This window comes from Oryctolagus cuniculus, chromosome 1 (genome assembly GCF_964237555.1).
Source record: "Oryctolagus cuniculus chromosome 1, mOryCun1.1, whole genome shotgun sequence".
NCBI lineage: Eukaryota > Metazoa > Chordata > Mammalia > Lagomorpha > Leporidae > Oryctolagus > Oryctolagus cuniculus.
In genome coordinates, this window is record NC_091432.1 from 100,653,554 (window position 1) to 100,676,254 (window position 22,701).

Below are 22,701 nucleotides of genomic sequence, written 5' to 3' on the forward strand. Positions count from 1 at the left end.
GGGGAGACTATGAGAGCAATTAGAGTAAATGGATAAATAGATTTAGAATTGAGGGAAGAACTATAGCATACTGAAATAACAGAAGGTGGAGACTAAAGAAGAAAACTTAAAACTCTGCCTGAGATAGCAAGTTAATGTTTAATCCCAAACTGCCAGACATGACCCCATTTCCTACTTTCTTCTCCAATATGCATCTGCTCTTGTGTAGCCTTTCTTCCCCTTTCTTCTCATTTTCCCTCTGTGTTTAAGACCATTTCTCTCCCGCCCCCTCTCCCTCTCATTATGTGTATGTATGTGTGTATGTAACTGTTTTTCTATAAACTATGTAGTATTCAAAGTTCATTTTTTTCTTACTAGTGTTTTGTGTCAGTCAGAGATTATATTGTAGGCCCATCTTCTCAAGTAGATTTTAAGGATTGTGAGAATTTTTATACTGTTATACATTTTAATACTTCTTTGTTGGTGTTTTCCGTAGTTTTGTATGCCACCAGCTTTCTTCCAAGGCTTTAAGGGATAGGTTTCACCTCCTGAGTCCTTCACTGAAGCTTATACAGGCCTGAGACTATAATTATGCCAATGAAATTAGGGTTTACTGGGAGATAACTAAGTCTATCTGGTGAATGTTTATATATACCAAAAGAATTATGAATGAGCAGCACAGTCCTTTAGTATTTGGAACCTTCTGGTGTGAACTTTTTCAGATATGGCTATGTTGATCATTTAACCACTCTCCCCCCAAGATAGACTATAAGAAAAGTGTGCTGATTCTTTACTTTCTTGCCTTAAAGTACAGTTGTGAGTGATTCTCTATTGAAATACCATTACTTTTGACTTTGTATTTTGTACTGTGACACAGGAGTGAACTTCAGGTAGGCTCAGAACCTATCGGCTAAAACGTGCCACACCTGTAAAATTGACCATCCAATCAATCTTAGAGTTATTTACAATTACTCTATTGTAATGTTCTACTAGTAACTTGGGTTTTGTGAGTGGCAAGAATGGAGCCAGAATCTCCAAAACACTAAGGAGAGGGTCTGGGGAGAGAGAACCAGGAGGGTATAGAAGTGTCTGGGATTAGCAAGATGAGTTACACCTGGCAGTACCCTCAGTTTGTTCAGTTGTTACCAGTACTTCTTCATGTCTCCAACCAGAACTTTAGAAGACCTGGGAAATCTGCACATGAGAGTGTACCAGGTTGTCTTGTACTTTTCCATGGTAGTCAAAACAGATGTTATTTCATATCTTTTGCTAATATGGAATTTTTATATTTTATCATCATCCTGTGGAACTAGCATTGTAAAAATGTACCTCAGTAGAAAACAAATTAAGTAATTTATATATGTACTATCAATTTGAAAATACCTATGCAGGTGCTGTTAGAATTAGTAGAAATACACATTTCAAAAGAGTTTTTAAACTCATTACATTTTTGTCATTACATACAGTCTCAAAGATGATCCAAGTATATATCCAGTATATGAGAAGACGTGGGGAAGGAGAGTCTACACCACTTTTGTTAAATGATAAAAAACTCTTACTTTTAAAAGGTTAATAATTCCTGGTTCCCTAGATTTAAACCCAAATTTCCTTAGCATTCGTCAAAGCCTTCACAAGGTGGGCTTTGCTCACTTTGTTATCCTTTGCTCCCACTGTTCTCTGATTCTTCATTGTTGCTGTACTGAACACTTCCTATTGTTTCCTGTCCTCTGCGCTGTATTTTCAGTCATCATTAAACTAGTGTTCTGAATCTCTTCTGTGAAGTCTTCGCTGTCCTCCTAGATTTCTTTCGTGTGTATGTGTATGCTAATACAGTAATTCTGTTGACAGTTGCTTTACTGTATAGAGATCTTCCATCCACAAAGCTGGCATATAGTAGATGATCAGTAATAATTGCTGAAGAAAGGGAGGAAATGATGAGTTGTGCTTGAGAGTTCATGTTTGGTAGCTTTTTAGCATAGTGATCATTTAGGATTGATTTGAAAATGATTATTAAAATTGACTTGATAGTACAGATTTTAGATAATGGGAGATATTTGTTTAAAGCTATCTTTTGTGGAAAGAATTTTATGTTAGAAACAATTTTATATTGAAAACCAAATACTTGGGTTCTAGTTTACCACTGTATTAATTCTCCACATTGTTTTTGTAAAATATGAATTTCTAAACTTTTTATTCATTTGTGCACTCATTAAACAAATACATATGCTAGAACTTATCATTTTTATTAAATTTTAACCTTTAATTAATTATACTGATTTTTCTAATTATATTGCCAGTATATTTTTGTTTTCCTGATAGAAGTTTGTTATTCTAGTTATTTTTTTGGAGAACTGTAGAGAAAGTAAATGTCTTTTAAATATATGGTTTCTAGGAATTGTAGTCTTAACTTTTCATCTTTAATTCTTTGTGGGGAGGAGATTTAATCTTATTCAAACATCTCTGTGATGTATAGAAATTGCTCTTGTTAGTCCATTTCCAGATGAGAATTGGTTGCTAAATGGAATATTAAGAAGATTGATATATAGATTAGCTGATTTTCCTTGTAAGCAGAGAAAGTAAATAAAAGGTAAGAAATTTCATGCAGTGGATGAATTAGGTATATTTACCGGTTATCCATCTCTTCAAAATAAATTTTTTCTGTATAAACAAAATGTTTTCTTTGCTTTTGTGTTGTTGGATGCAAAATTAATTATCTTAATTATGTCTGTGTTCATATACATATAAGTGTGTGGCAAACTGTAAAGAGATGGAATAGAGAATTGCATTGTTTGGTTTTCAGCGCATTGAGAATTTTATGAAAGCTAATAATCAAATATTAAAATTATAAACTCTGATTTCTTGGTAAATGAAAGGTTGCAAGAGAACATGAGGATAATACACTTTGCATGTGTCTTAGTTTAGAAGGGGAGGAGCTTGGTAGATGCTGAGAAATTTTATGAATAGTAAGAAGATTAGGAATTGGGAAATAGAAATGAAATTAAAGTATCTTTATACATTTTTATTGTCCTGAAGGTGAAGATGGTAAAGATACAGGAAATTGATAATAATTGAAATTTCCATTTTTTCTGTCAATGCACTTGATGATTCTTCTTTTGAATTTGAAGAGAAATACAATTTAGATGATTTCTTAATCTTTCCTGATTATAAGCCATTGTTTATTTATTATATGCCACAGATCATAGTTTTTTTTTTTTTTAATTTTAATGTGTTACTCAGATTAAGTTTTAGAATAGAAGCCCAAAGTGAATAAAGGAGCAGATTTAAGAAAACGTTATAAATTCTTATAGTGACTTTATTCATTTTTGTAAATGCAAATTTAATTCTGTAGTTGCTGAAGTGTCATAGGAATGTAATAGGATTTCAAATGCTTCTTAGAAAACTTAGAAAATGGTATTTTGTTCATATATATATTTATTCACTTTTAAAAAATATCCTTGTCATAAAAATGTGAAAACCTCCTGTTATGGACAACTATGTGACTTTTCAGTGAGGTAACTACTGTGATATTTTATAGGAATTGGAGTGCAATTTATAATTCGTTCCCATTTTTGGAGAGGAAAAGGCTCTGCTCTTACTGCTGAAAAGAATATTAAGAATGATTACTTTCATCGTTTTATTTTTTAATGGAAACTCTTCATTTACCGTAGGTAGAAACTTTTCTAGAAAATTGGATTTGTAGTTGGCATTTAAGCTTTGTCCTATATTTCAAATCATGACTACTTAGGATAATTTCAGAATATGGAAAAAGATGGAATTTTAGGCAACTTTTAATTTAACTTCTGGCAGGTTTGAGATATCTAGCCTGAATAACAGAGGGGAGCTTTGACCTAGTAATACTGATAGTGACCTGGTAATACTGGTACTGGTACTTTTAAACAGTAAAATTAACTGTTTAAAAGGTGACTGAGTTCTTTCAGGCTCATGTAATACTCCTTAGGCAACTTCTCTGAAATATTAAATACCATCATTGAATAAATGATTTTATTTTTTGTCTTGGTGCATAAGATACGACTTATTTTTCTGAGCTGTTATAAGTACTTTTTATATTATAGCCAGATCTTCTTGGAATGTAAACTCAGTGACGTCAGAACCCTTCTCTTTGGTCTCTTATTAATTGAACTTTTTGCGAAGTCCAAATATTACTTCTTAGCAGCAGATATTAAAGATTCACTGTTTTCTTGTTGTTGCATGCTATATTGTGGCTAGACTGAAAGCTAACTTTCAGAGCATAGAGGCATTATATTTCTATGTTTCAGTAAGAGATTATTGATTTTAACATATGAAATTATCACACTTTCTCTGTACCATTGCTGAGATATATTGTATGACATATAAAATACAGGCTTACTTAATAATAATATCACAGTACTAGGCTTTAGTAATTATCACCAGAAATACTTCAAGGGATTAGAATTTTAACCTGAAGACCCATAATACTGATTAATTCAGAAGCAATCTCAGGGGCAAGATCAAAGTTCCATTTTAATAATAGAGTGGATGCCAGACACCATGGACAGTGCTTCTATTCCAGCTGTCTTGATTTCAGAAAGTCTAATAAAGCCCAAAAGTTATCAGCCTGCTGCCCAGAATACCAAGTTGTTTTCTTCTTTTGTGGTAATAGCTTTGTGGTTTGAAATAAACCGCTTGTGCCAAACAGAAAGTTACATGAATTCCCGCTTTGGAACAATTCACCATTTACTGATCAATACTGAAATGTTTGTATACATCATACTATCCAGATTTACTCATTCAAAGGAAATGATTCAGAACTTTAAGGTGAAAGTTAATTGAAAAATTACTTGAATAGGAAATCTGCTTTGCTATGGTTTTATTATCTATCATAGATTATGTACTTAATAGCATAACTACAGGGGCAGGCGCTGTGGCGCAGCCGGTTAATGTCCTGGCCTGAAGTGCTGGCATCCCGTATGGATGCCTGTTCAGACCCTGCTGCTCCACTTCGGATCCAGCTCTCTGCTTTGACCTGGGAAAGCAGTAGAAGACGGCCCAAGTCCTTGGGTTCCTGCACCTGCATGGGAGACCCGGAAGAAGCTTCTGGCTCCTGGCTTCGGATTGGCACAGCTCCGGCTGTTGCCTCTCATCTTTCTTTGTAACTCTGACTTTCAAATAAATAAATAAAATCTTAAAAAAAAAAAAGCATAACTTCAAAGAATTGTTATAGAACAATTTTTTTAGTTACTTATATATTCTGACAAGGACTGACAGTAGTTATATTTGTGCATTTAAAATGCAAAACACATGAACAAGCACAGTAGTGAACTCCTGTTTAAGAATTCTGCTCTTGATGGATTAGAAAGCAACAGTGCTTCACATTTTATTTTTTGTTGTTGCTCATACATGTTTTCTATTTTTTTTAAAGATTTATTTATTTATTTGAAAGGCAGAGAGAGAGAGAGAGATCTTCCATCTGCTGGTTCACTCCCCAAATGGCCGCAATGGCTGGAGCTGCGCCAATCCGAAGCCAGGAGCCAGGAGATTTTTCCGGGTCCTCCACACAAGTGCAGGGACCCAAGGATTTGGGCCATCTTCAAGTGCTTTCCCAGGACATAGCAAAGAGTGGGATCAGAAGAGGAGCAGCCAGAACTAGAACCAGCACCCATATGGGATGCACCATAGGCAGAGGATTAACCTACTGTGTCAGAACACTGGCCCCATAACACTTTTAAGTGTGTACTTTCTCCTGCAGAATATGTACGACTCCCTTTCTTATGTGGACTCCATTAGAATGGAAAGAACTTTCAGAGTATGGGCCAAATTTTATGTTTCCTTATATCCCCCAAAGTCACTTGCCATGTACACATTGTGCATAGTAAGCAGTAGACAACTATGTGTTGCATAAATTTAATACTGAACTTAATTGTAGCCTCTATTCCTGGACTACATGGAACAACAAGCATATTTTTCTGAGTTAAGATTTATTAAGTTTAGCTACCATATGTTTCGCTAGTTTTTCAGGATGCAGTTTATTTCTAAGCCTAAAACTATAAGAATACACACACACACACACACACACACATCTTTTGAGATATTTCACCTTGTATCCTAGAGTACAGATTTTTCAGGTTTGTAAACCTTCTGGAATTGTGTTGGAATTTATCTACAAATAAGGACTTCAGAAAGCATTCCTTTTCCCCAAGTAAACTAGAAGCTTATAAACATATGCTATAGTCTTAAATATTTTACTGGCTAATAAACAGCTACTCTGAGAAATTTCATCTGTGGTCTTTGTCAGAATAATACACAAAATGAAAGATAAGCTAATCAGCCAAATATCTGAAAGACACAAAGGTCTCACCAGGAATAAGCAAAGTATTTTACGGCCCATCTATAAGGTTAAAAATCTATATTAAAATTATCTAGGGCATTAAAAAGTCATTATGAAATTGTATTTTAAGTTGGTAATGTTAGATTCTGAAAGAAGTTGAGGAGAACTCTCTGTGGATATTTAAGATAGAATACTCTTGAACAACCAGTAGGATTTGTGGATAACAGTATTTCTCCTAACAGAATATTGAAATACCTATACTGTTGTTCATATGGAAATATGCTCCTCAGATATAGCTTCAGATTTTCTTAGTGACAATAGATGTACGTCCATCATAATCCTCCTGTTACAGCCTGTTCCTCACTTGACTAGTTCTCATGAAACTCTATGAGGAATCACGGTATAGTTTCCACACAAAGGATGTGCTGGCGCTTTTCCTCACACACAAGGCTGTAATCCAGGACACTGTTTCTTTTAACACTATTAAAGATATCCAAACAATGACGTAAATCTGGAGCTCAGGGTGTACAATAATGTTTGTTCCCAGTGATTGTTATGCTATTGCAAGCAAACAGTCACAATGGCACAAAACTGTACTTACCTACTAGCAATGTTTGAGCCACAGCAATAATTGGGTTTACAAAAACCTAAGGAGCAGATAGATTCCCAGCATAACTAGCAAAGATGAGCTTAAATGTAGAGTTGCTATCTTATATAAGAATAGTCTTTATAACCCAGTCAATCATATCTGTATTTCTTTCCAACTGTAATCTAAACTGTCAGTAAGAATGTTACTTTGATCCTTTAAGCCTGTGTTTTCAAATCTGAATCTCTGTAATGATAATATTCATACTTCTTGCAAATGTAACATGCATTTTTAAGCTTAAGAGTCCCCCTTCTTGCCGGCGCCATGGCTCAATAGGCTAATCCTCCGCCTTGCAGCACCGGCACACCGGGTTCTAGTCCCGGTCGGGGCGCCGGATTCTGTCCCGGTTGCCCCTCTTCCAGGCCAGCTCTCTGCTATGGCCCGGGAGTGCAGTGGAGGATGGCCCAAGTCCTTGGGCCCTGCACCTGCGTGGGAGACCAGGAAAAGCACCTGGCTCCTGGCTTCGGATCAGCGCGATGCGCCGGCCACAGCACGCCGGCCGCGGCGGCCATTGGAGGGTGAACCAACAGCAAAAGGAAGACCTTTCTCTCTGTCTCTCTCTCTCACTGTCCACTCTGCCTGTCCAAAAAAAAAAAAAAAAAAAGTCCCCCTTCCTCACTGAAAATTTGGTTTCTAGGGTTAGTGTTATAGCACAGTTGGCTAAGCTGCTGTTTGTGAACCAGCATCCTGTATCAGAGGCCACTTCAAATCTCTGTACTCTGCTTCTGATCCACCTCCCTGTTAATGCACCTGGGAAGACAGCAGATGATGACCCAAGTACTTGAGTCACTACCACCCATATGAGAGACTTGGATGGAACTCCTGGCTTTGGCCTGTCTCAGGACCTGCCTGTTGGAAGTGTTTGGGAAGTGAACCAGTGGAAAGAAGAAATTTTTTAAATTTATTTATTGATTTGAAAGTCAGAGTTACACAGAGATAGAACAAGAGGCAGAGAGAGAGAGAAAGAGAGAGAGGGAGGGAGAGGGAGAGGGAGGTCTTCCGTCTGCTGGTTCACTCTCCAATTTGCCACAGTGGCCAGAACTGCACCGATCTGAAGCCAGGAGCCAGGAGCTTCTTCCAGGTCTCCCGTGCTGGTGCAGGGGCCCAAGGACTTGGGCCATCTTCTTCTGCTTTCCCAGGCCATAGCAGAGAACTGGATCAGAAGTGGAGAAGCTGCAACTCGAAATGACGCCCATATGGGATGCCGGCACTGCAGGTGGTGGCCTTACCCGCTATGCCACAGCGGTGGCCCCATGATAGAAGAATTTTTATGTTGTTCATCTACTCAGTAATCTTGCATATTTGTTGTTAAAAGTAACATAAACACTTTTGCAGCTGTATGTTAAATTCAGTTTTAATTAGTCATTCTTCTTATTTTGAAAATTTATGTAATCCATATACTATAAAATTGACCTTTAAAAAGTAAAAATTCACTGAATTTAATATATTCATAAAGTTATACAGTCTGTATTATGTCACCCTCACAAGAAATTGAATACTCACTAGCTCTACTATCCTCTGCCTTCATCTCGGCAATCACTAATCTGTTTTTCTGTCTCTATGATCTGCCTATTTTGATAGTTCATATAAATGGATTCATACAGTAGGTGGTCATTGGTTATTGGTTTCTTTCACTTGATATCTTGATTTCAGGGTCATCCATGTTGTAGCATATACCCATACTTCATTTCTTTCACTGACAGGTAATATTCCATTGTATGGATATCTTATCTTCTGGTTATACAGGTATCATTTATAGAAAATTTTGGTTGCCTCAGCCTTTTGGCTTTTTCAAAATAATGCTGCTGTGAACATTTATGTGCAACTGTTTCTGTGTAGACAATTTCAGTTCTTTTGGATTTATATATACCTGGCATTGTACTTGTTGGGTTGTGGTAACTCTGTGATTAACTTTTGAATAATTTCCTGTTACCGAATCAAAATACTTTTTAATTTTCAGTACTTATTTTATACGTTCTGCGCTGTCCTTCTAATTGGTGCTCTAGTACTAGGGGTGGGAGGGAGAGAAAAAGAAGAAAGAAATTTTGTTGATAGGACTTTTTAACTGTATACTTCATTTAAAACGAGCCAGTTGCAAATAATCCTACATCATTAGGAGACTGGCTGTGAGAGCAAAATGGTCTGAACAGAAATGATGGAGACTTCTGTGCAAATGTTTAAAGATTGTTTTTAGTTGGAAGTGTTCGTTCTGTGACATTCAGTGATATCAAAATGATACATTTTCTTGGAAGATACACTGCCATGCTTTGTAAGTTTTACAGGTGTAGGTATGTTTTACCCACTGTTTAGAATTCCTGTTTTTTGAATATACATGGTTGATGCATTTTTCATATTTTAATGCATTCATTCATAAACATTTGTCAGAACCTGAATTCATTCAATTCCTTTCAAATTTAAAATGCTATTTGTATTTCACCAAACAAGACAATTTCAATACTGGCTTAGAGTCCTTTTCCAATAGCTCCATGAAAGAGATTCAACTGGATTTCTACCAGCAGAAGTGAGAATGAATTGATGGAACATGACATGAAGAATGTAGCAAAACTGACCATGCACATGACTAAAAACCCATCTTTATTTTTTAAAGATTTATTTATTTATTTGAAAGTCAGAGTTACACACACATACACACACATACACTCACACACACACAGGGGGTGGGTAGGTCTTCCATCCACTGGTTCACTCCTCAATTGGCCACAATGGCTGGAGTTGCACTGATCCAATGCCAAGAGCCAGGAGCTTCCTCCCGGTCTTCCCATGTAGGTGCAGGGGCCCAAGGACTTGGGCTGTCTTCTGCTACTTTCCCAGGCCATAGCAGAGAACTGGATCGGAAGTGGAGCAACCAGGTCTCGAACTGGCGCCCATGTGGGATTCTGGCACTGCAGGTGACGCCACAGCTCCGGCCCTAAAAACCCATCTTGTAGTCTTTTATTGCTCTGATGATAGATCTCATCTAACTCCCTAATAGTTTCTTTTTCTACCCCTCAGATACAACAGTCTGGGCTGAAGTCCTACCATTCTATGGAAATAAACTCAAAATATTCAAAAATATTTAAATTATTATTAAAAACTAAATGACTAAAGCTATTGAAATTTTACATTATAGTATAGGAATAGTAAATTTTAAGCCTTGTCAACTGATCTTTTGTTTACTAACCTGAAGTTCCTTTAGTCCATGAATGCTCACTTTTAACTGGTTCAGTGAATAATGTCACTGACCTTTTTATGTTTCCAGTGGAAAAAATTGTATGATTTCTTCAGTAAATTTGTACCTTGAATGTATACCTTGGGTACATCTGAGTCTCTAATGTATAGCTTGGGTACATCTGAATCTCTGAGTATTACAGATGGTTAATTATAGCAATCTGGATTTTTACTTTAAATTTCAAAACTGAAGATTGTCTTAAAGTGTTCTTCGAAAGTTATTTTGAAATTTGACTTGTGAGAACAAAATGTGTTGTGATTACCTCACATTTCTCTAAAAAGAGTTTTTTCTTTAATTTTTACATTCTTTATTGAGATTGGAAATTGTCTATCACAAAATAGGAACTAATCTTCAAGAATTTCAGAGTATCAAGAGTAAACATGAATTTGCTATGAATTTGCACAGTCTGGGAAGACTTCAAGTCTCAAGTACAATTAAATAACTAAAAATTAAATACAATTCTTAAAGATTGCTTTTCTGAATACCATGTGGTAATAAGGGTGATTCTCCAGACTTTGGATTTATAACCTCACAGACTGTCAAACAAGCTTGGACAGGGCAACAAATTAGTCAGAAAAATTAATCAGGTAACAGGTCTCCAAGAAACTAATCATGTTTTTTATTCTTTCTGTTCCATTTATATTGGTGTCAGACAACAGATGCTGTCATGTGCTTTGCTAAATTCTGGGTGAATGGAAATAAGAAATGTGTTGTTATCTAGCATATTTTGATTTCCTATTATTTATACCAATTTGATTAATGTTTTCCCTGTATTATCTCAGTTTATTGTTACATAGTAGTAGAAGCTGAGGCTGCTATTGTCCCTATTTTACATGTGTTGAAGGTCATGATGATAAAATAATCTTGCTAAAGGCCAACTAAATGGACGGTGGAAGAGCTGGGAGTCAAACCCAGAGTGACTAACTCTGAAGCCCTAGTTCTTAAGCACTGTTGGACACTGTCTGCCTTAAAAGATCTTATGGCTTAGTGAGGGAGACAACATTGTAAACCATAGAAGTATTGTGATAAATACCACGGGAGAGTTATGGTCTGTTACTGGTCTGGAAAAAAAGGATGAGATAATCAATAGATATTGGGACACGAGGCTGAGTTTGGTGACATATTCACGAGTCATAAGATGGTTTCTGTATAAAGATATTGAGTGCAAAAAGATCTGTCAGTTCTTGCCAGCCATTTCCAGGGCACTGACTCTACTATATAAAGATTTTTAAATTCTGGTCAGTTAGTGGAGATCTGTAATAGATAACTTTAGCAGAGTCCTAAGAGAAGAGCCAGAAGATAACGTGTAGATCAGGACAAATAGCAAGTAGTATAAGTGAACATAGTTCACATCCTGTAGTTGCTTTTCAGGATTGTAGGTTCTGGCATTTCTTAAGTCAGACTTAATGTTAGGAATTCTCCATTAACATGCCTATTTGGTTTAAAGTGCTAGTGCTGATTTCAACCAAGGTGTGAATTGAGTATGATCCTCACTATTTCAGCAAGTATCTATGTGTAGCTACATAAAAGATACAGTATATGTGAAGGTCAAATTCTTAACACTTTTAGATAACATAATGAAATTTTAAATATTTCAGTGGATTTTTCTTATATAGTAATTGGGGTTACAAGAATTCATGTTCAGATTAGTTTAGATTTTAGAAACATACCTGTGAAAAGAATAAAAATAATTTCATAGTAATTGAAGAAACTTTCATATGATGATCACCATATGAACAAACTAATATGAATTTCCCCCTATATCTCATCATGGCATTTAAAATAGAATTTGCTCTCTGTACCTGTGGATTCCATATCCGTGGATTCAACCAACTGTAGATCAAAAATATTTAGAAGGCCGGCGCCGCGGCTCACTAGGCTAATCCTCCACCTAGCGGCGCCGGCACACCGGGTTCTAGTCCCAGTTGGGGCGCCGGATTCTGTCCCGGTTGCCCTCTTCCAGGCCAGCCCTCTGCTGTGGCCAGGGAGTGCAGTGGAGGATGGCCCAGGTGCTTGGGCCCTGCACCCCATGGGAGACCAGGAAAAGCACCTGGCTCCTGACTCCTGCCATCGGATCAGCGCGGTGCGCCGGCCGCAGCGCGCCAGCCGCGGCGGCCATTGGAGGGTGAACCAACGGCAAAGGAAGACCTTTCTCTCTGTCTCTCTCTCTCACTGTCCACTCTGCCTGTCAAAAAAAAAAAAAAATTTTTAGAAAGAAATTGCATCTATACTAAACATGTGCAGCCTTTATTTCTTGTTATTCCCTAAACAGTGCAGGTTGTATTAGGTATTACCGGTATTTCTGAGATCATTTAGAATATACAGGAGGATGTGCGTAAGGTCTGTACATATACTGTGTCATTTTGTGTAAGTAATTTGGATGTACACAAATTTTGGTTCTCCACAGGGGTCCTGGAACCAGTGCCCCCATGGATATTGAGAGACCATTTTACTATTTTAATCCAAGACTATAAACCCTAATAGAAAATTCATCATAGCAAATTAATGAGGAATGAGTTAGGATTTTCCATCCATGAAAAAAGTTTTTGAGTGAGTTTTTCAGGTTCTGAATTCTTATCAAATACTCAGCAAAATACTATCTGTTCCACTCATTTGAGGATTTGATGGTGTTCAGCTTCCCTTTCCTTGTTTGTTTTCTGAAGAAATTTTACGTAATCCACTAAAATTTCAAACTCTGCAAATATAGGATGCTAACTTGCTCAATTTTGCATACCCCATTAATTATTATCTCAAGGCACTGTGCACTCTGGAAATGATTGACTCAAGCTGAAGGGAGTTTAGGTCTCTCCGCATTTTATGAATTCATGTAAAGATCAGGAATTTGATCAAATGTAGGTACAAAGGTCTATAGAAATAACTATATTCTTTGTATATGTGGAAACCCTTAGTGTATACAGATTCTGACAATATGTTTTCTAATATGATCTTCCAGAAGGAATTTTTTTTTAAAGATTCGTTTATTTGAAAGGCAGAGAAGCGGGGAGAGAGAGAGAGAGAGAGAGAGAAAAGTCTTCCACTAGTTCATTCCCCAAATGGCCACAATAGCCAGAGATGCGCTGATCTGAAGCGAGGGGCCAGGAGCTTCTTCCAGGTCTCCCATGTGGGTGCAGGAGCCCAAGAACTTGGGCCATCTTCTACTGCTTTCTCAGGCCATAACAGAGAGCTGGATAGGAAGTGGAGCTGCCAGGACTCAAACCAGCACCCAAATGGGATGCTGGCACTGCAGGTGGCGGCTTTACCCACTGCCACAGCCCCGGCCACCTAGAGGGAATTTTTAAACATAATTTGTTATGTTTTACTTTAAGGCATTATTACACACTCATTTTTCTTTTCTTACTGATCATTTTTTCTGTTAATATGCTTATTGCATATTTTGCAACCATTTTTTAAAAAACACCCTCTAAAATATTTCCGTTTTATAGTTGCAAAAGTACAGGACAGGTGGTAGGTGGTTGATAATTACCAATAAAAATTGTATGGTCAGATCTAAATAGATCTAAATAGGACAGGTTTTGAACTTAGTGGTTGATAATTACCAATAAATATTGCATGATCAGATCTAAAAAGGTCAGGTTTTGAACTTAGCTGTTGCCAATAGCAATGGGTATTTACATCCTCATTTAATAATAAATAGTATTTGGATTTAAAAATCAAACGTGTTACTGTTTACATATTTTACCAGAGACTAACCATCTAGATTATAGCGATTATAATGCATTATAACATTTATGTTATCACTAATAGGATTCCATTCTAATATATGCATACTAAATACCAGTTATCAAATACATGTTAGTGTCCACATATTTTTAGTGACTACAGCAGTGAGCAGTAACAGGGTATGACCTCTATCTTCATGGAACTTTCTGCCTAGTGGGCGACACAGATAGTATACAAATAAGGAACTCATCCTAGGTTTAATACTGTGCATCTAGCGTGCATATTTGAGGTGCACACCTTGTACCGTAGAACCTGGTCTTTGTCCCAGATTCCTGGCACAGAACTCCCTGAAAGCCCTTGGAGCTTCTTGGGTGACAGAGTATCTTTTGTTACTCATACAAGCTCTCATTTTAGCACATGTGGATTTAGTTGCTAATACAGTATTTCAGAATAGATTCCCTAGATAGTTTCAGAATAGAGACAGATCACCAGAAAGACCACAGAATTTATTTGAAAAGCTATCTATCCACTTTCTGTCTATTTAAAAGGCAGAGTGACACACAGAGGGAGAAATCTTCCATCCAGTAGTTTACTCCCCAAATGTGTTCAACAAGCAGGGATGGACAAGGCCAGGCTGAAGCCAGGAGCCTGAAACTCCATACAGGTCTTCCACACCAAGGACGGAGACTCAAGCACTTGGGCCATTATCTGCTGCCTTCCCAGATACATTACCAAGGATTGAAGCAGAGCAACCAGGACTCTGATACAGGATGCTGACATTGCAAGCAGCGACTTGACCCTCTGTGCCACACCAGCCCCAGATCACAGGATTTGATGGCAGAAAATTTTAGCCCTTCCTTGACAGGGTGAGGGGGCAACTAGAGATTGGATTATAAAAATCCTAAACAATAAGTTTCAGAGATCTTCTGAGTTGGTGGACAAACTCTTGTGTTGAAAAGGTGGCTTACCCAAATGCCAGAGAGGGCATGGGAAGCCCCGTGCCCCACCCCATACCTGTCCTATACCTCTCTTCCATTTGGCTGTGTCTGAGTTGTATCCCTTATAATAAATTGATAGTCATGCGTAAAACACTTTTCTGAGTTGTGTGAAACAGTCTTAGAGAGTTATGAATGAAAGGAGGAGTTTGTGGGAGCTCTTGAAATTGTAGTCTGCTAGGGAGAAGTACTGAGAACTTGGGGACCCCATTTGCAGCCTGTGGTATCTGAAATGGCAGCAGTTTTGTAAGGCTGAGCCCTTGACTTTTGTGGGATCTGTAGTATATGTAGTTAGTATCACAACTGAATGAAATTTTGGGCACTGATTTAGTGTGGGAAAATTAATGTAGAAAATACCACATATTTGTTTGAAAGCACTACACCAGTCTGTAGGCCGCAGAAGAATATTCCAGTAGAGAAGTAGCATGTGTGAAGGCACTGAAGTGGAAAGAGGATTGACTTGTACCAGGACCCAAAAAAAAAAATAAGTTGTAAGTAGTTGACTAGACATCATCACATTTGGAATTTATTAATGTAAAATTGTAATTACAGCAGAGAAGTTGAGTGGTCAGAATGTTTTCAAGGATCCACTAGGCAACTGGTGCAGTACTCCTAGCAAGAGCAAATAGAGGAAGACAAGATTAATAAGAAAGGAGATGGATACAAACAATGGAACATCAGAAGCACCCCCTTTGTTTAATGAAGCTTATAAAATACACTTAAACTGAAAAATATTGCATAAACAGCAAATCCCAAGTTTTAGTGGTGAAATTTGCAATTTAGGGTGATTTATGAGGAAAAAATCTAACTTACAGCCAGGTTTATATGACCTTGGTTAAGGAATTTAAATGATCTGAATCATAGTTGCTTAATTTTGCACTTGATCTTAGCTAAACGGCCGAGAAGCGATAGTTGCTTAATTTTGAAAATGGGAACAGTAAGTCTTTTTTGTTCTATTTTGTAGGGCTTAAAGATCAAGTAATATAATGTATGTCAAAGCACTTCGTAAATTTTTTTGTACCAGAATGCCACTTCCTATCCATGTTTCTTTCCATCATCAAAACCAAAAGCTAGCTGGGTAATATTTCTTTTTTGGATATTTTTGCCTGTCCTACTTATAAATGAGTCTTCCAAATAACTATTTTAGGAAAAGTCCATTCCTATTTTAGGTGAATTTTTTTCCCTCAGAGATTCTGAAACTATATTTCAGGAACAGCCACTTCATAGAGGTGACCCTGATCTCTTTGTGTGGATGAACTACTTTAAAAAAAAAATTCTCAGAGTCTTAAGAGAGGAATGTGGGCATGTATGATGGTAGGAGTTTTTTTGAGTTTTGAGCATGGTGGGAGGTTACAGAGGGGCAGGTGACTAGTCTGTGAGGCAGGTAGTGATTCCAGCTTCCACCCCTGAGATACCTGAAGAGAAAGAGTTATATTGATAGGTAGGGCTCATATTCAATCTGCAACATGTAAGGAGATGTGTAAGTTGAAGACTGCTTTCTGTGAAATGGTAAGCATGTAGCAGGACCATTGATTTGGTTCACTGTTGATTGGTGCACCCCAGAAATTTACATGCCTAAATCCTCTATTAAAGTGCCAGATTTCACATACACAGGAGAGACCTTGAAGAACCTCCACTAAAAAAACAGTGGTAGGAAGCTAAAAGAACAAAACAAAAAATAGATTAGGATTTTCAGGTTTAATTCAGGCAAGGTAACTGCCTATGAGAAGACAAATTCAATAATCTTCAGAAAACTTGATTGAATATAGTGTTTGCATAGTATTTGTGATATCTAGTTACCTACAAAATTGGGCAATGAAACAGAACAGTGTGATATATAGCCAAGAAAAAAGCAGTCCATAGAAACTGGCTTTTAGCCCATGTTATAATTTAGAAAAGAGTTCAAAGGATGTACTCTTAAGATGTTTAAAGAATTAAAGGAAAATATTATATTAATAAATACCTTAGCAGAGCAATAAAAAGTTTTTTTTTTTCAGAAAGCAAACAAATCCGAAAGTTCTAGAATTGAAAAATACAGTTGTCAAATGAAAAAAAATACTTAAATGGGCTCAAAAATAGTTTGGAAATGTCAGGAGAACATAACAACCAACTTAAAGATGTAGTAGAAGTTGGCCTGTCCAAAAAAAAAAAAAAGAGAAAAGAAACAGAAAAAAACATTGAAGAAAAATGAACCAGAACATAAGAGATCTGTGAAGCATTATAATATCCATGCACTTTTTTTAAAAAAAAAGTGCTATCTATTTATTTGAAAGTCAGAGTGGCACAGAGAGAGAGAGGTCCTCCATCCGCTGGTTCACTCCTCAGTTGGCCACAATGGCCGGAGCTGTGCCGATCCAAAACCAAGAGCCAGGAGCTTCTTCCAGGTCTCCCACGTGGATGTAGGGGCCCAAGGGCTTGGGACATCTTCTGCTTTCCCAGGCCATAGCAGAGAGCTGGATTGGAAGTGGAGCAACCGGGACTCAAACCAGCACCCATATGATGGGATGCTGGCACTGCAGGCGGCAGCCTTACCTGCTGTGCCATAACGCTGGCCCCTCCATGTACTTTTTTTTTTTTTTTTTTTTTACAGGCAGAGAGTGGACAGAGAGAGAGACAGAAAGAAAGGTCTTCCTTTTGCCGTTGGTTCACCCGCCAATGGCTGCTGCGGCCGGCGCATCATGCTGATCTGAAGCCAGGAGCCAGGTGCTTCTCCTGGTCTCCCATGCGGGTGCAGGGCCCAAGCACTTGGGCTATCCTCCACTGAACTCCCGGGCCATAGCAGAGAGCTGGCCTGGAAGAGGGGCAACCGGGACAGAATCCTGTGCCCCGACCGGGACTAGAACCCGGTGTGCCGGCGCTGCAGGCGGAGGATTAGCCTATTGAGCCATGGTGCCGGCCACCTCCATGTACTTTTAATCCTAGGAGAGGTGAGGAAGAAGCATGAAAATATTCCCATATGTAGTCAGTAACATTGATTTTTAGATCCAAAAAACTGTGGAGCCTAGAACAGCTGAACACAAAGAAAACCTTTCCTAGACACATTATCGTCAAACTGTTAACATAAATAAAATTTTTTGAAAGCAGCCAGAGGAAAGTAATATTTGTTGCTTACCTTTGGAGGAAAACAACTGAAAGTATTTGCCGCAGAAGATAACATTTGAGCTTTTTAACAACAACAAATAATTTTATAAAATGTGTAACCACTAGCAGCTTCCCAGTACTTAAAAGGGCTTTAAAATGAATTTTACATAGAGGTTAATATATAAATGCAGTTTTAAAAAATATTGTATAATATAGAAATGTGTCTATTTAAACATCCACTTAAGGAGATTCTGTATAATCCAGTGAATCAGTATTTTCTGAGTTAGCAGTGCATGATGTTACAAAATCATTCACTGGTGAAAGAACTATTCAAAGTACCAGGTAGGCAATTGGATTAGTCTCTCCTCCCCTCTCCTCTCTCTGTTCTCCCCTTCCCCCCTCCCCTCCCCTCTCCACTCTACTCCACTCCTCTCTTTTCTTCTTAGTTTTTTTTTTATTTTAATTGAAAGGCAAAGAAACAGACACATACAGAGAGAGAGAGAAAGCTTCAACCTGCTAGTTCACTCCCCAAATGTGCTCAATAGCAATAGCTAAGCCAGGCTGAAGCCAGGGACCAAGAAATCAGTTCAGATCTTCAACATGGGGAGCAGGAACCCAAGTACTTGAGCCATCACCTGTTGCCTCCTAGTGTGTGCATAAGCAGGAAACTGGATTACGAATGCTGGGACTTGGGCTGGCGCCGTGGCTGACTTGGTTAATACTCCGCCTGTGGCGCCGGCATCCCATATGGGTGCCAGTTCTAGTCCCAGTTGCTCCAGCTCTCTGCTGTGGCCGGGAGGGCAGTGGAGGATGGCCCAAGTGCTTGGACCCTGCACCCGCATGGGAGACCAGGAGGAAGCACCTGGCTCTTGGCTTCGGATTGGTGCAGCGCGCCGGCTGTAGCAGCCATTTGGGGGGTGAACCAACAGAAGGAAGACCTTTCTCTCTGTCTCTCTATCACTGTCTAACTCTGCCTGTCAAAATAAAATAAATAAACAAAACAAACAAAACAAATGCTAGGACAATGTGATAGTTTGAGATATGTGCACTGTGTCATGATAAGATTGAGGTAATTAGCATATCAGTATTGTTTCTTTGTGTTGGAAACATTCAAAATCCTTTCTTCTAGCTATTTTGAAATAAACAGTGAATTACTGCTAATGATAGGTACCCTACCTTACTATAGACCACTAGAACTTACTCCTTCTGTGTTTGTGCTCAAGAACCAACCTCTGTATATTCCTCCCCATCTTCCTAGAAGCTGGAAACCACTAATCTAGTCTCTACTTCTGTGAGGTCAACCTAATTAGTTCCCACATATGAGTGAGAACGTGTGGTATTTGTCTTTCTGTGCCTGCCTTATTTCTATTAACATGACTATAGGCTCATGCAGATTGCTACAAATAAGATTTCATTTTTTATAGCTTAACATTCCATTGCATATATGTTATACCTCATTTTTTTTATTCATACTTATGCTTCCAATAACATAGGAGTTGAGATGCACTTCAATGCACTGCTATTATTTTCTTTTTTAGAAAAAAGGTTTATTTTTATGGGGGGGCGGGTCTTCCATCCATTGGTTCACTTTCCAAGTGGCCGCAACAGCCAAAGCTGAGCTTAGCCAGGAGCTTCGTGCATGTCTCCCAAGTGGGTGCCCCAAGTCCATCCGATGATGCTTTCCCGGCTGCATCAGCAGGGAACTAGATCAGAAGTGGAGCAACCAGGACTTGAATTGGTAGCCATCTGAGATGCTGGCATCACACTCAGGGGCTTAACCCTACTTGCCATAACTTTTTGAGGTAACATCATGTGTTTTCTTGTGTCAATGGATTTTAATATAAGAAAATACGAAAATAAATGTCATTAGTAGTCTGAGAAGCCACATTGTAGCTACTCCTTAAAAAACCAGGTGATCATCAAGGTTTTTATGGTATCAAAAATAGTAAGTATTTGTAAAGGCTGTGAAAGTGACTCCTCACTTTCCCAACTACCTATCTGTATTGGTCTGATTTTCTTGTATTTGAACCAGAACAGTACCTTGTAAACAGATTGAATATAGAAGTGGATTTGAAAATTTAGCTGTTTTCTTTCAAGCCAGGCATTAAAAAGGCTTGGAAAAATATAAAATAATATTCTTTAATTTTGAAAATTACAGCTATTTTTCATAAAAATATGCTTTTTGTTAATTTGTAGTGAGTTTATTAAATGAGTAAGTAAATATTTTTAAATCCATGGTTTTAATTTGTAATGCAGTGACTGTTAGTAGACATCCTCCATGTTAACAAAAGCTCTTTTGAATCCAAGTCTGATACCCTAAAGTTTGAAAACTGTTTTGAGCTGCTCTGCCTTCGCCTTCAGACAAACATTTCTTTAAGAGCAGTAGACTGGAATATTGAAAATATCTTATAACCCAGGAGATTAGTGTTCTTAAGTGTATGTTGATGTTTGACTTTTGTTGTTATGTTTATTTTCAAGTATATATCAGTTGTGCTACTTACTGCTTCTAATGGCAATTCTGCCTCCCACCCCACCCTACCCTACCCACCCTGGCCTTGCCCTTCTGATACTTGTTTTGGGAGGTTTCATTTTTCTCAGGGAAATTTATCAGGCAAGAAATAAGGGACCTTTGCAGTGGTGACTAATCCTTACTTTCTTTACTTCTTGCTCCTTTTGTTGTGTTCCAAGGTTATCAAGGGAGAGCTGTTCAGAAAGTGTTAGAGGATTTTATGGTTATCTGCGTAATTGATTGCTATGCTATTCTGAGTTGTTACTCAGTTTCTGGGAAAGAGCATTAATCATTTGAGATCAAAGAATTGTTGAAGTTTGTGTCCCTTGGTGAGAAGAATTATAAAGTTGGCAACTGAGAAACACTTAGCCAGGAATTTTTATTTTAGTTGTACTTAAAATTTTCCTTTTCTAATTAATAATTTTATTAAAAATAATTGTAGATATTTATGGGCTATGCTGTGACATTTCAGTACCCGAATACAGTGTATACTGACCAAAACATGGCAATCAGCATTTCCCTTTCTTTGACTTGATGTTATGATTGGAGACTTGGAGCTTCTTTCAGTTTATAAATATCTACTAGGTTATTGTGAACTGTTGTCTTCCACTATGTGTGTAATACTGGGAACATATTCCTTTGATCTAACTCTGCTTTGGTACCCATTATCCAAACTCCTTCTATCATTCCCTACTCCTCCCAGCCTGTAGTTATCACCATTAAGTCTGCAGATGTAGTCATCACCATTCATTGTTTCAGTAGAGTCTTTTTTTTAAAGCTTCCACATATGAGGGAGAACATATGATATTGTCTTTCTGTGTCTGGTATATCTCACTTAACACGATGTCTTCTAGTTACATCCATTTTGCTGCAAATGACAGGATTTCATTCTTTTTTATGGTTGAATAATTTTCTGTTAAATAATTGTGGCAGTGCTTGTTTCTTTAGATGCTAAGTAGCAAAACTGGTGTGGAAGAAATAAATTGTTGTTAAGTAATGTTCATAGCATGAATGTGTAGTGCAGTTCATACTCTGTTCTTGGAGAAAAATAAATTAATCACCAAACAACAACAATAAAACTCACCTGCTTGTATGATGCTGGATAGATCCCACCTTTGTCCATGCATTACTGCTTTTCTCATTTGTGGTGTTCTTGCTTTGTCCCCCATGTTCTTTGTAGCTATGTATTTGCTTTGAATTTAGAAGACTCCTCAACTGTAAATAAGCTTGTGTAGTTGTAATTTTTTTAAAACACAGACTATTGTAAAATCAGACACATGTTATCAAATTCTTTCTTCTGATCTTGTATATCCTCACATAATATTTTTGGTAGTTCAGGAGGACTAAAACTTTGTGTGTGTATATGTATATATATGTGTGTGTATACATATACATTTGATTATTAAGGTGAGTTATATAGACGTAATAAAACTGACCATTTTTCTCATTTTTAGGTTTAAGAGACTTAATAGTGATTTAGTTTTGAATCATATTTAATTTTGGAATGATATGAATTTTTTTTCTCTTTGCAAGTAGTTGTGATTCTGAAACTTATATAGAATCCTTCACCAGAGGAAGCGTTTGAATTTGAGAATTTCAGTTGGAGAGATGTCTAAGGGTCTAGAAATAAAACCTGATTGTTCATCAGTTGACTTCTTCAGCCACAGTTTCCCTTATGTTTTCTTAGGCCGAAGATGAAGAGGAAGCCTTTCTGGATTGGAGTGATGATGATGATGATGGATTTGATCCGAGTACACTTCCAGATCCAGATAAGTACAGAAGCTCTGAAGAATCAGATAGTGACGATACGGAGGATAAAATTAGGTATGTTTTTGGTGTTAAGTACATACTCACATTGGTTTGCTTCCAAAAGATGTCATTAGAGATATTACTATGAGACTTTTTAGCTCAGTTAATAACCTGGAAAAATTCTGCTGTTTTCTACTCATCTTGCTTGTAGATCCTTACAAATATCTCACCCTTTTCCAGTTATTTTACAAGCTTTTTTGTGATTGCTTTAGTATCTATTAGTGATTTGTAAGTGTGATACATGAATTGTTTGCTTTGCTTTTTCCTTGTCTATCTCTGAGTCCTTCAAGCTTACCTGCTTCATGTGAAAACAGAGGCAGGATCTTATTTGATTCACTGTTATGCTTTCATATTCTTTATTTACAATTAACTAACATAAAATAATGGGAAACTTCTGTATAAACAGCCTTTGATAAATTCTTTCAGTTTAAAATATATTCATTTGCTATCTTCTGTTTATTTGCC

At 37.5% G+C, this 22,701-nt stretch overlaps 1 protein-coding gene across 2 annotated transcripts in view; it reads left to right on the forward strand.

Moving 5' to 3' along the window:
* DDX10 (DEAD-box helicase 10) overlaps positions 1-22,701 on the forward strand; it is a 407,034-nt gene that overhangs the window by 244,513 nt on the left and 139,820 nt on the right. For both annotated transcript variants that reach the window (XR_011390521.1, XM_002708478.5), the window contains exon 17: positions 22,115-22,251. Coding sequence is in view for 1 of the 2 variants with exons in the window: in XM_002708478.5 (XP_002708524.3) it covers positions 22,115-22,251 (137 nt within the window). In the remaining variant the exon portion in view is untranslated. The remainder of the gene's footprint in view (positions 1-22,114; positions 22,252-22,701) is intronic.